We start from the raw sequence: 14617 nt of genomic DNA, 5'->3' as shown, positions 1-14617 counted from the left end.
TTTACACTTAAAAAATCTGAAAAAGGTTTGAACTTGAGATTTATCGAAAAAACCTGGAATTTTAAACAATTTTTACATGTAAAGTAACGAAATTTCGATTTGACACAAAAAATCTACCATATAAATATTTTTTATTAAAAAACACATTTAAAGTAGCTAAACAGTTTTTTTATAATTTAAGATAGCCTTTTATTTACCTTTAACTTAATTTATACTAAAAATAGAAGCAAAAAGTTTTACTTTTAAAATATTTATACTGGTGCATTGCACCTTTGCTTTTAAAATGTCTTTACAATTGTTGTGCTTTGTATTGGAACAAAACCTAGAAACACTTCTAAAATGTCAAAATTAGTAAAACCACCTGTAATAAAATTTCTAAAATGAGCAATGTTGTATCAGTCCTCTTATCTTAACAAATTGATTTAAGTCCTAATTTGGTTTATGGGGCTTAATAATATTCAGATATCTTCTTAACTTCATGTTGATATTGAAAAATTAACAAAACTATTATATTAACTCCAACACAAATTATCTAAATTTGTTTTCAACTCTAAACGGAATATTTTTTTAGTATAAACTTTTGCTACTTTATAACTTGCCTGAACAGTTTTTTCTGATAAGTTTGTATGAAAATAATCATGTGCGTTGTTAAAACTGACTTAAGTGATTTTTTTTTTTCGTTTCTCGCAATAACTCCAAACTAACGTATTGTAGTTTTTATAGCTCGTCTTATAACTCACATTTACTCTTTTTAAATGCAATGTTTTTATTGCAGATAAAAAATTGCTAAAATGATGAATAAAAAATTGGTTTTTGTACTTCATTAATAGCTTATTAACTTTTTATACAATTGTTAAAAGTGTTTAAAAACTTAATTATACGTTCAAGCTGAATTATGTTAATTTTTTTAGTTATATATTAACTAAATAATTCACTGTTAACAAACTTCGATATTTCTTTATTTTGTGAACTTTACTTTAAACAGGGTTGAAAAACAGGCTAGTTTAAAAATTTTAAAAACTCAGACTAGGTTAAGGCTGTTCAAGAAATTTCTATAAAACTCAACTGTATTTGAAACTTTTATTTCAAACACTTTGAATAAATCTTCGAATTCTCAAAATAGTTTTTATGACCTGTTTACTAATTGTTATTTTTTATGTCTATATACGTATTGTGCTTTTTTAAAATAATGATACTTTAGTTATGTATTTAAGCTTGATTAACAGAAAGATTTTAGCTGTTTTAACTTTTAATAAAATTTTATTATAATTTAGATATTTTTGATTTCAAAGTGGCAACCGTGTACTAACAAAGTACTTCATAAAAGTATTCGAACATTAATTATGTTAAAAAAATTGATTTAGCTTACCTACTTAGGTATTAATTTTATTTACTAATTATTGAATTTTCAAAAGAGTGCAAACTATTTAAGACGCAAAAACTATTTAAAAAAAATAATTTTTTTTAAATATGAAAAGGTGTTTCATAACATAAAAAATGTATAAAAGTGACCCATAAATGTTTATCAAGCTCGGTTTTTATAGAGAGTTAAGTTGTAAGTAAAATAATAAAAAGAACTTATTAAGTTTATCTCATTAAGTGTTTAAGAGAGAACATATTTTATTAAGACTTGAGTATGTTAAACAATGTAAATTCTATTCCAGTAGGTATTTGTATAACAAATATGCATTCTATGTGTAGCTAAAAGTCATTTAAAGTATTAAAGTGAATATAAGTAAAACTATTTCTGGTGTGACCAAAGCTGAAGCCAAAAAATTATTCAAATATAACTAAAACTAAAACTGTGGCCCGCGAAGTTTTTGAAAACTTGAAATTTGACCCGCGAGCACCAACTGCCTGCCGACCCCTGTGTTGATATATTCGCCTACCGTTTGTGTTGAGCACTAAAAATTTTTATCCGGTTATACAGTTTTACAGTCTGTCATGAGTTATATTGAGTTTTTAAAATTATAATTTTATAATAACTTTTGAGTCTAAATTTCAGACTGTGCTTTATTTTTTATAAACATTAATAAGCATATTTTTCACCATTAGTATTTACCCTGATTATATTATTTACGGAGTAATATTAAAACAAAAGAGTTATAAATTTCATATCAATGGTACATTAGTAATTATTGTATGTAAAACAAAGAATTTCAAACTACTTATTTTTGTTAGCTGTTTAAATATAGGATTTCAATATTCAATTATAAACTTTAAATTTTATTAAACAAAACAATGTTTCACTCGTTTGAAGACGAGATCTTCAGTTGTTTAAAATCTGTAAAAATTTATATAATAACATGTAGGAAGACATTATGCTAGACTTGAAACAAAATTATAAAAAAAAATAAAAATAAATTTATAACAAAAAACTGAATAAAATCTAATTAAAACATATAGCTTAAAGTTACTAGTATATGAATATTATGTTGTTTGGTTAGATTTAGATAAATGTAACTTACTTAGTAATTATATATTCTTAAAACTTAAACAATTAGATAAAAAAATAAAATAAATAAAAATATCTATACTAACTTTTATTTATTTGTTTTTCTTTTGTTTCAAGTCTAGCATAATGTCTTCCTACATGCTATTATTAGTGATGTACCGGACTCACTATCCGGGTCCGGGTCCGACTGGATATTGCCATTTTTGTTTGATATCCGGATCCGGCCGGATCTTGATATGAAAAAAAAGTCTGGATCTGGGTCCGGCCGGATTCTAATTTGAAAAATAGTCCGGATCCGGGTCCGGTACATCATTATTATTATATAAATTTTTACAGATTTTAAACAACTGAAGATCTTGTCTTCAAACGAGTGAAACATTGTTTTGTTTAATAAAATTTGAAATTTATTATTGATCAACCCCCTTTTATTTTATTTAAGTTGAGAACTTTAATTGCCACCTTTAAGGTATAAAGTACGCAAGATTTCAATATTACTAACTATCGTTTTATAGTAGTGAACTAAGTAGTGCAGTTTCACAAAAAAATCTCTAAAACAAATTTGTAACAATAATTAGTATGGTATGTTTAAAATTTGTGCTTTAACGTTTTTTATTTAAAGCAAGTGTAATAACTAAATTTGTTTGTTTCTGGCTTTTAATGATATAAAATATTTTTGTATTTTTTTAATGCTGAATATCAGTTTCTTATAAATATTAGTTTTGTTGTAACCACTCAAGCGACTAATAGTTTAACTCTATCTTAAGTAGCATTTATAAATAATAACATTTATCACAATCACAGGACATTAAATTATAATATTTTAGAAATAAACAAAATATCCAGAAAATGGCAAAAGAAGGTTGGTTTAGTTCTAGAAACTACTTTTTTAATCTTTAAAATTATCATATCAAGTTTGGAATTTTTCTTTAGTTAATTTGAGCTTCATGATTTTCCCACACTTAGTGGATTTATTGGTGAGTGTTCTCCAAATGGCGAGCCACCAAAGGGTTTGTTATTTAGTTCTAAGATAGGTGTTTTGGTTTATTAAAAGTTATGTATTAACGGGGCAGGTAAAATTACACATGCTGTACACTTTTGCTTTTGCTCAGAAAATGTTTATTATTGTCAAGTTTGAGACTGATGTTATTTTACCATTTAAAATAATTCAACAATATATTAGCAAAGTTAATATTTTGTGATTTTGAAAACTTTTTAAACTAACTTCAATTTTTTCTATGATTTTTTTTCTAAGTATTATGGTAGTAATGTAAATTACAGTTAAATTTAACAAAACAAATGATCACAGTTGCACAATCTTCATTAAAGTAGGACTTGTGTCCCACTGTGTTTAATTCTTGTCTTGGTTTTTGATTAGATATCTATGAAAATGTCATTTCAATTTCTATTGCAGTCTTTTAATTAGTAACTGTTATTTTTGAGTCATTTTTTTCATCATTTTTTCATCATATTTACATTTGCAGGGATAAAATGTTCATTTATGAATGAGGGTCATATAAGTAGTAAGATAAGAAGATGCCACTTCAACTCTAAATGAAGTTTTAACTTTAATTGAGTGTCAATTTATTTTTCATTAGAATTTTTAAAAGATCAAGCTTTTAATTTGTTTTTTAGCCAGCCTTTATCAATAACTTATAATAAAAATAGAAATAACTTTACAAATAAGAATTAAAAATTCTCTTGGTTAATTGTTTTAAAAATGTTGTCAGTCATTACTACACATTTAGATCATTCAAGTGTTTATTTGCTGAAAACATAAGTGAAGACTTCATAAATAAATGAACAATAAATGAGTGCATTTTAAATTATCTTAAACCTTTTTTTTTTGGAATAACAATTTTAAATAGAAGTTAACTACTTCTTAAAACATGAAAACTTTATAGATAGATTAACAACTCTTTTTTTATGCTAGCATGCATATTTTAAATTAATTTAGGTTAAAGTTTTAACTTTCATCAGTAAATACTTCAAAACATTGATAAAAAATGATTAAAAGTAATTTTTTATCTTTATAAAGTTTCATAAGAAAAACTATTATTGTTTTTATAATAGTTTTTATTCAAAGTTAAACCTTAGTACAAAGTTCATTTAGAAGTGTATGTTTAAAAAAGAGCTACTAAAACTCTTATCTAATAAACTACTGTTAAGTATCAATTTACTTTTTGTTTCAAGTTTTAAATAAGTTTTATTCAGCTTAGATCAAGCAATTTCTAACAACCTTATAAAATATTTTTTAGTTTGATCTAACAAAAAATAAAAATAGTTCAACAAATGTACTTTTTAATAAAGATATCTATTTTGAGATATATACAGATAAATTATTAAAAAATATTTATATGCCTTTGTATACATAATAACCATCTAAAGAAATAATTTTCTTTATAGCAGTAATTATTTAGTAAATTGGTAAAGAATTTTATTGTTTTTTTATGGTTAAAAGTTTCCAAGTTATCTGTTAAATCTAGTCCACCAAAGCTAAAAAAATCCTTAAAAAAACAATATTTCCAATACATTTTCATTATTCTTAATGAAAAAATGTTATTCTTTCTATTTATAATGCTGTACAAACACTTTTAGGATCTTATTATCCAAATGGGTCATGGAAAGTTCTAAAATAAATACTTGTTTAAAGTCATTAAATAAAAGAAAGACTTCATGAAATTAATAAAATAAAAAAACAGTTATATATCTATAATAAAAATTAAAAAAAAAAATTCAGTACTGAGACTTCTTCTAGAAATAGTTCTAAATTGATATATTAAAAATTTCAGATAAATTTTGGCTGAACTTCTTCATAAACGCAGGGATTCCAAAAAAAGTCAGTACGGAGTATGCTAAGACATTCGTTGATAACAGGTATGTTTAGTTTGTAAAATAAGAAAACCATTTTTTTGAAATTATTTATTTGTTAAAGCTTGAATAATTACTTGTGAACATAAAGATTTACAAGTTATTTTAACTTTTGAATTACTATTATAATTTTATTACTTAAAAACTTTTAGGTTAAAGTTCAAAAATTTAAAGTTTATTGTAAGTGAAGTATAAAATTAATTATACTTGTTGTACTTTAATAATAGAATAGTAAATAGTTTTTTTTTTATTTGTTTTAACATAATCTGTTGTGAGATAGGTTTGCTTTATCTTTGTGACTGATCAATAATAAACAGTTTTTAAATACTAGCAGTTTTAAGGCTTTTTAATGTTAGTATTAAAACAATAATGTTTATGTTTGATGGAAGTTCACTTAAACATGTTTTTTTATATTTAGAATAACAATTAGTTTAAAGTATTGTATTTCATTTATTTTATATTTATTTAATTTTTTTTCTAAATGGTAATCTCTCTTGGTATTAATTATAATAACAAACATTTTAAACGAAGTAATTTGCTTTATATTTTTTTTAATGCTCTCTATTTATTAAGATAATCATAATTTTTATCAACATAGTTTATTGTATAACAATTAAAAATAAATATAACTATTTTATGATAAATAGAATTGAATAAAATTTTAGAGTCGTTACATTAAAATGCTATATAATTTTTTTTTAATGATGTTTGTCTATACTATATATTACATTAGGTTACTATTAATATTTAAATCATAAAAAAAATGTGCTCATAAGTGTGCATGCATAGAAACAGTTTTAGTGTGTTTTTTTACACTGCATTTTAAAGTACTAAAGAAATATTTTCAATATGCAATAAAGACAGTTTATAAAAGGTGTAATCCAAATAGTCTAGTATGTACAGTACAGAGTGTACATCTTACTGTACATAGCTTTCAATAATGGAAATCATTGGCATTATAAAAGTATTGTTTTACTATAACCAAACGATTATTAGTCTTTGTTTTAAACATTTTTTTATTTATACTACATTTTTACTGTACTTCTTAGTAGTAATTTATTAGATCATAGATTAAAGTTTGGTCGTAATGAATTTACTGTTATACTATTTGTAATTTTTAATACTATGTTTAATTTGTATTACAAATTATGCAAAAAGTTAATTTACTATATAAATGTAAGCAGTATAACTCATTTATGTTTTGTTCCTTAAAGCAAGCTAATATGAAATAAAAGCATAAATCTGAAACATATTTCAAAACTTATTGTAAATTCAACAGAATGGACTCTTCACTGGTGCCAGATTTGAGTGAACTTATCTTACAAAAGTTGGGAGTCAACAAGCTTGGAGACATACTCATGATAACCAAGCACGCGAAATTTGTTAGCAGCCATGTTAGTTTTATCATTCAGTTTGATTAAATTGTTCTTAACTTGATAATTTGTAATATCTTTTTTATTTTTTATTTATATTTTTGTGATAGTTTTGAATCAGTATTAATTTAAAAATCAAAACTTTGTTATTTTAAATTGTTTTTTTTACATAAGTCTGTATTATTATAATATTAGAATTTTATACTTTTAGTCCTGAATTAAGCTTGATTTTTATTAGTTTACTTTTAAATTATTGTATAAAAGGTATTTAGTTTAATTAATTAAATTTATTTTAATATAATTAACTGTAATAACGCTTAACTGTAATATAAGTTAGATCAACTTAAAAAAATGCAAGTAAACATTTTGTTAAAGGTTTTATAATTTTTATTATATTTTAGCAAAACTGTTTATAGTTTAAATTTTAGAAAGTAAATCTAAGTTTCGAGTTGAAAAACAATAATTTATTTTTATATTTTATTGCAGTAATAGTTTTTTATTAACTAATTTTATCAATAAAGCTAACTTTGGTTAGCTTTAGATTTAGATTATACAAGTTAAGTAAATTTATTACTTCAATAACCCTAGTTTAATAAAAAAATAAAAATTGTCTCATGTTTTTCAATTTACTATATAATAATTTTTTCAAAAAAATCATAAAGCTTCATTGAAAAAATAGTTTTGTTCTCTATTTTAAACCTACTTATTTATATTTTAATTCTACCCCATAGGCTGGTTTTAGTGATTTAGGCCTTTGTTTGATTTAAAAGTCCAATGATATTAAAAGAATGTTAAAAATGCCTGTTTGCTTGTAACTTGATAAACAAAATAAAAATACTACATCAATATTATCCATGTAAATTTGTTTGAAAAAACTTATAAAAAATCCAAAGTAATCTTATGTTAAATTTTTTGTAGGAAAGCAAGCCAGTATTAAGGTTGGAAAATATAGCTGGAGACCAAGAAAAAGTTGAACCAAAACCTAAGGCAACGCTTACAAATGTCGAATATCGTTAGTTTATTCAAAATACAGTAATATACTTTTGGATAGTTTGAAGTTTATTGTTGATTTTAATCATTATAAGTAAAGCTTATAATTACTCATTCATGACTAAGTTTTGCTGCTATGCCTCTAATTATGTGTAAAAAAGCTGCTAGAATAAGGTGGTAATGGATAATATATCTTAAAATCAAACAAAGATAAAAGGAATAAAAATTTACCAAGTTTACATAAGTAAATTCAAGGTGTTATAATAAGTTCTAATAATTAGTATAATGAAGTGTGATTGAAAGTTTAAAACATATTAAAACTATGATTGAATTTCCTATTCAACTTTTTTTACACGCAATTAAATACATAGCAACAAAACTTAAGTTGTGAGTAACTTATAATACTTTACTTATATCTTCCCAACTGGGAATTGTTTCGTCTCTCAAGAACTAATTTATTTCTTACTTGGCAAAAATTTTACTCATTGAAATAATTGTTTTGACCAAATTGTTTCAATATTTTAAGAGAAATAAAATTGTAGACTGAAGTTTGTTAAGATATCTAATTTTTCTTTAAAAACTGAACACTAAGTAAAATATTACAGTAGAATATATTTAGATATCTAGTGATAATTTGGTATATAAGTTTTTTGTTACTAATAGTTGGTCAATAATATTCATAAGTAATAATATTTAGCCAATCATATAATATAAATTCACCATAATTTTTATTTTATATACTAACTAAATTTAAAACTTTTAAAAGCTTATACCAGGGTTGCCACACACTCAGGAAAACTCAGGGAATTTTCAAGTTATAAAAAATCTCAGGGAAACTCATGGAGTCTCAGGAAATTTTGATTCTTTTTTTAACTCAGGGAAACTCAGGGCAGTTTTGGTTTTCTGAAAAAATTCAGGGAAATTTTAAGATTTTTTAGAAAATCTCAGATAAAATTTTTTCTTGATCTAGAATGAGATTTAGTTACAGGGTTGCCACTTTACCTGGAAACCGGGAAAAACCTTGAAAAACCTGGAATTTAAGAAATTTTGAAAAATACCTGGAAAAACCTGGAATTTTGATCAAAAAACCTGGAAAAACCTGAATTTTTATTAATTTTAACATTTTCAGTAGTAAAATTCCGATTTGACACAAAAAATCTATCATATAATTAAGATTTTTTGTCATCATCAAACATTTTTTTTATTAAAAAACTCATTTAAAGTGACTTTACAGTATCTTTTCGATATTTTTATACTATTTAACACAGTTTCTTATATAAAAATTAACTTAAAACTAAAAATAGACCCAAAAATCTGTACTTTTAAGAACCTGGAAGAAATTTTGAAAACGTGGAAAAAATTTGGAAAAAACTAGTGGCAACCCTGTAGTTAAACAAGTTTCAATACTTTGTTCGAAAAAGTTAATTTTATTTATTTTTAAGTGCTTGTTTAGAATTTTTTTAGCCTTGCGGCTAGTTCTTCAAATAGAATTAACATTATAATTTTTTAATAAGTAATAAAAATTTTAAGGATTTGAAAAAAACTCATGGAAGTTTAAGGTTACTCAGGGAAGTTTCTGGTCACTCAGGGAAGATTTTTTGACCTAAAGAGTGGCAACCCTGTTATACATGATAAATTAGGCTATAGACAAAATAGAATTTTTATTGTCTTCTTTTCTTAACATAGTAAATTTTGTACCAAAAAGATTGTATAAAATGTTTTCATAATATTTTAGTATCTGAAACTGAAGAAGAAGAGGAGGAGGAAGAAGTTAAAATACAAAAACCTGCAAAAAGAATTACCGTGAAGCAGCCTAAAAGTGAGTAAACGTTCAAATTGATATAAAAAGTAGTGAGACTTTAAATATAATCAAGTAATACCCAAGTAGTAAGGTAATTCGATTTTAGTTTAAAAACCTTTAGGTTCTTGAACTCTAGAGCATAATTTGATTAAAATCAGAATAATAAATAGTTTACACCAGGGGCGTCGCGTGGGGTGTTGCACTGCCGCAACTGCACCACCTTGAAATTTTCTAAGAAAAAAATAAGTATCTATAACGTTTTCGTTATTTTTTTGAACGAAATCTCTTTTAAAACTTCAATTTTGAAAACGACCATTTTGCCCACTTCACTGCCGCAAACTCTTAGCTGACTGCCGCAAATGAACTCAAAAAAGCAAAATTTCTTCAAGAATTACCGCAAAATCAATATCTTGCGGTAAGTAAGCTAAGTTGAAAATTCCCTAAAACAGGACTTGCTTAAGTATCATCTACAAGCTATTGTAAACATAAAATTAAAACAAAGCAAGCTACTGCAAAGGATTAAACTTGAGTTTATGTACCCACATGATTTTTTAAATTTAACAGATCACTTTTATTAAAAGATTTGTCATAAATTGCATATTTTGAAAAAAAAGATAAAAACTCTAAATCACCAAAGTCTTAAAAATTTGATTTTTTATTTTAATTTGCATACATAAACTTAACTATAACTAAATTATTGTTATCATAAAGTTAATAAAATAAATAATAAAATTCAAGTTCTGAGAAAAAGAATCAAGAAGTTTATTATAAACTTCTAGTTCACTCTTACAGAAAAATATTTTAGATTTATATTAAATAAAAAATAGTATTATTGAAACAATCACATATTTAAATAAAGTAAATAGCCTTAATTTAGAAACTTTGATTACTTAGAGTAGTTTAACATTTTAGGAAAATTTAGTCTACCTCTACTTTATATAACTTTTGGTTTAATTTTTTCATAAACAAAGCAAAAATTTTAGATAAAATTGTTGAAACATGGTTGCCTTGCCTCATAATCTGGATAACTTAGAAATGTTAAAAACTCAAAATGACCCAAGATAAATTAAAACAGACCAAATTAGAAAAATAATCAGGCTGACTAAAGCAGTTTTAATTTTTACTCTGAAAATAACAAGGTTATTTAAAATTAAAAAATAAGTGTTTTACCCCTATGGCCACATGAAAACTAACTAACCAAACTTTTACTTCTATAATGGTTACATATTTATAAATTATCTTTAAAATTCTTGATAAGTTCAACAGCCTCACAACTAAACTTAAAAAAGTTGAGCTCCTGAGAAAAATACTGTCATCAAAATGAAAAACAAATAAATATTAAATAAAGAAAAGATACCCTTAAAAAACTATTGAATTTTAAACCTCCAACAAAAAACATTAAAATTAGAAAAAAAGTTAATATAAATGTTAATGTTTGTAAAAAAAAATGTGCAAATTAGTGAGGAGTAAGGGGGGAGGGTGTATAGGCACATTTTTTTAAACACTGTTTTAGTTTGTGCCTCCCATTATGAACCTTTTGTTGCCTTTGACTTTGACCGGCTATATCTTAAAACATATACTGAATTTTTAAAATCTGTAAAAAGCATCTTGTAGCTTAGTAAAAACTACATAAAATAAGATCAAATTGTTTAATCCCCCCTATGCCCTTAAAAGCAAAGCTTATCTTCAGGTGTAGCAAAAATTCTGTTGTTTTCAAACTTAACAATAAAAACATATTTTTATTAAGATAATTGATACTTTTTTTAATTCTGCACCACCTAAAAAAAATACCACGCGACGCCACTGGTTTACACTACATTCTTACTGTTGGCACTTCTTATAACTTATATACTTTAAAAACAAATCAGATCAGCAACAAAAAGGTAAGAAAAGATCATCAGGTGACGTCTTCAACCGTTTGGGCGACGATGCTAATAATGACGTCATAATCATCAGCGACAATGAGCCAGAAGGCCCTCCCACTCTCCAGCAGAGCCAGAAGAGGAAAAAGGCGAAAAAGTCGTCGGATGTTTTTTCACGCTTGGCTGCCCCCCAGCTGGATACCTCAGATGAAGATAATGTTGTTGACGTGAGGTAAAATTCTGATAGTAATATTTTGTTACATATGTCCTAAACAATTGGTTTTTTATTTGTTACAATATTTGGTTTTAAAATAATTTATTTTTTACTTTAGACTATGACTTATGCTAGAAATTAAGTTTTATTATCTTATGCTAGAAATAGTAAACATTAAATTAAAAAATTAAGTATTTGTTACAATTTAAACTTAACTTGTTTGACGAATGCAGAGTTGAGCAAGCCAAACGTAAAAAAATAAAAAAGCCGCCAGTTGAAATCAACGTCACTTTCAAAAGCGCTCAAAAGAAGCCTGCAGCTGCAACAGCGGGCAGATTGCGAATTAGGGGAATACCCAAAAACAAGATTTCAAAGGCCACAGAGGAAGTTTACACGTCGCTTCATTCAGACAACATAGGTAACAATCAGGTGAATAAAACAAGTAGTTGAATTGAAAAAGATATTTATCAAAATATTCCTTCATTATTAAAAATAAATGATACAAGATATGAGCTTTATACAGGGTTGCCATGGGTCAGGCTAAGTCATTTTTTTGGGGTCAAAATGACAAAAAGTCAGAGTTTGTCAGTTCTAGTTAAAAAAATTCCTTAATTTTCAAAGCCTTAAAATGGTAAGAAATTAACGAAAAATCCTTAAAAGTCAGACTTAAGTTGCAAAATCTTCCTAGAAACATGTTGAACTATTACCCTATTTGAACAAGTAGTTGTTGTATGTAATCTGTTTTGTTTATTAATTGTAGTTACTATTTCATGACATGTGTTGTTTTCTTTATTTTCGATTGATTTTGTAAGGTTTATTTAAACATTTTATTTAAAATCATGGCTAATTCTTTTAGTATACATCATGATATAAATTTAAAAAAAGTTTTAAAGAAGTTAATTACAAATACCATTTTTCGTTTTGCAGAGTTAATTATGATTTAGTTTGGGTATTCTGATTAAAAATTCTTTGCTAGTAGATTACTTAACATTTGTGACACTTAGAGAAAAAAGTATACATAGTTCAGTTCAAAATTTTTATAATTAAGTGTATATTGTTTATTTTTGCATTCCAATAATTTATTATTACAGTTATCTTTCGCTGAAGTACACATTCTGAACACAGCAGCCACTCAATAGAAAATTTAAAGCTAAGAATTACTAGTCTAATTAAAACAGAAACCTGACAGAAAGTTTTTATTTTAGTTCAAAAATGTGTTCTGAATAAGAAGTTCGTTCTAAAATACGTACTTGTCCAAATATGCGTGCTCAGAATGCGTATTTAACTGAAAGTGCGTATCTAAGAGGAAGGTAAAAGTCCGGCTAAATCGGTCAAAATCTTGTAAAGTCAGGCTAGATTTACAAAATTTTACGTTGCAACCCCGTTTTTAAATATAACGAATTTTTTTTTGCATTTCATTCCAATACAGTCAACCTTTTTTGTATCTAGCTTGCTAAAATTCTCTTTTAAGTATTTTTTCTTAGCAACACTGATTTTAGGTGAAGAAACGAATCGGCCTCACGACTCAACAACAGAAAAGACAGTTAGCATCAACCAGAAAAGAAACCAAAAGCGTTGGCGTTTTCTCCCGCCTCGGCAAAAATACTGCGACTGTTGCGTCACAGCCCAAAGTTTCAGCAAACAAAAAAGTCGGCGGCTCGCTGAACATGGACCGCGTCGAAGGGTCGGCGTTCTCGCGTCTCGGAGGCGCCACCGCGCTGATAAATACTGACAAGAAAAAAGACCTAAGAAAGAGGCTAAGCAGCGAAGGATCTGAGTTGCAGTACCACGGAGTATTAAAAAGCGGTAACAGTTTTGCGGCCTCGAAGAAAACAACCGGAGTATTCGCAAGGCTTGGTGCTAGGTAGAAAGGTTTAAAATTTATGAGGTGATGGTCAATTGGTAGTTTTTTTTCGGACATTGTAGCAATTTTTACACTCTTATAGCATTATGTGAGTTTTTTTTGTTTTAAACTTAACATAATGTGTTATTTTTATGACATAATTTTACTAGATGTAGCTTTTTGACACTTGTTTTATTAATATATGACTTTTAAATGCTGTTGTTTGTTGCAAGTCTAAATATATGAGCTATTGTATGCGTATTTTCGTTAAAAATATGTTTAAGTTTGGTAAGTTTTCTTAAAACTATACTCTTAAAACAAGTTTCATAGTTTCAGGATTTCAAAATGCCAAATTTTAGTTTATTACACTCATTTAGCTTCTCGTTTATTTTATTATGTTGCATTATTTAGTTTTTATTAAAATTTAATCCAAACTAGTTTTGTTATTTTGAACGTTTTTACTCTCAATAATAAAAAATATTTCTTTAGTTTTAAGAATTAAAAAAGAACATAATCTAAAAACTAATTTAAAAACGATTAGGGGATAGAACATTTTCTAACCTTTCAACTCATTCTTATTTAGCAAAGTAAGTTTGTGTTTACTATCTAAACTTTTAGTATAATTGTTAACAAATAAATAACTCAAATCGCATATAAATTATTCAAATTAATTGACAGAAGAACTTAAAATATGACTATCTAAGTTTAAACCTTAAAATTAATAATGCTGTTTTAAAATTGCTAGCTCATTTAGATGTAATGAATAAAGTAACAATGAAATGATACACTTCAACAAAATTTCAAGCGGCATAGTTGATATATTTTAAGCTTTTTAAAATCTAGCCGTTTTTAATAACGTAGTTTCTCACTCTTGAAACGTCACGGGTCCAGTTTTGGCCAGTTAAGTGAAAATACATAAGTTTTAAACCTCTAGTTGGTAAAAAATACTTTTTATGAAGGCTCGTATGCTCATACAATAAAGTTACATTTGTCAATGAAATTATACAAAAGATCCATGTCACTTAATAAAGTCATAGTTTTATGCGGAAAAGTGGTTGTTATCATTAAAATTGTCTCTTGTAACAAATTGTAACTATTTGTTATAAAAATGTGCAATTTACTTATTTTTAAAATAATTTGACATTATCTAATCTCGTTTAGCATTAACTTTAAGTTACCACTACTTTAAGGAATTTTTTTTCGAAAAATAG

The 14617-nt window shown here is 25.7% G+C and overlaps 1 protein-coding gene across 1 annotated transcript; it reads left to right on the top strand.

Moving 5' to 3' along the window:
* The first annotated feature begins 3195 nt into the window (after nt 1-3195).
* On the top strand, nt 3196-13783 carry LOC145835970 (uncharacterized). Its single transcript, XM_082943743.1, has 8 exons — nt 3196-3314; nt 5245-5329; nt 6603-6717; nt 7615-7708; nt 9422-9505; nt 11356-11581; nt 11797-11992; nt 13063-13783. The coding sequence occupies exons 1-8, from the start codon at nt 3302-3304 to the stop codon at nt 13429-13431; spliced, it is 1182 nt and encodes a 393-aa protein (XP_082799869.1). The 5' UTR covers nt 3196-3301; the 3' UTR covers nt 13432-13783.
* The last annotated feature ends 834 nt before the right edge of the window (nt 13784-14617 follow it).

The sequence above is a fragment of the Thalia democratica genome, chromosome 5, assembly GCF_965202585.1.
Source record: "Thalia democratica chromosome 5, ktThaDemo2.hap1.1, whole genome shotgun sequence".
NCBI lineage: Eukaryota > Metazoa > Chordata > Thaliacea > Salpida > Salpidae > Thalia > Thalia democratica.
Note: the sequence above shows the minus strand (reverse complement) of the source record. Positions and strands in the feature narration are given on the sequence as shown.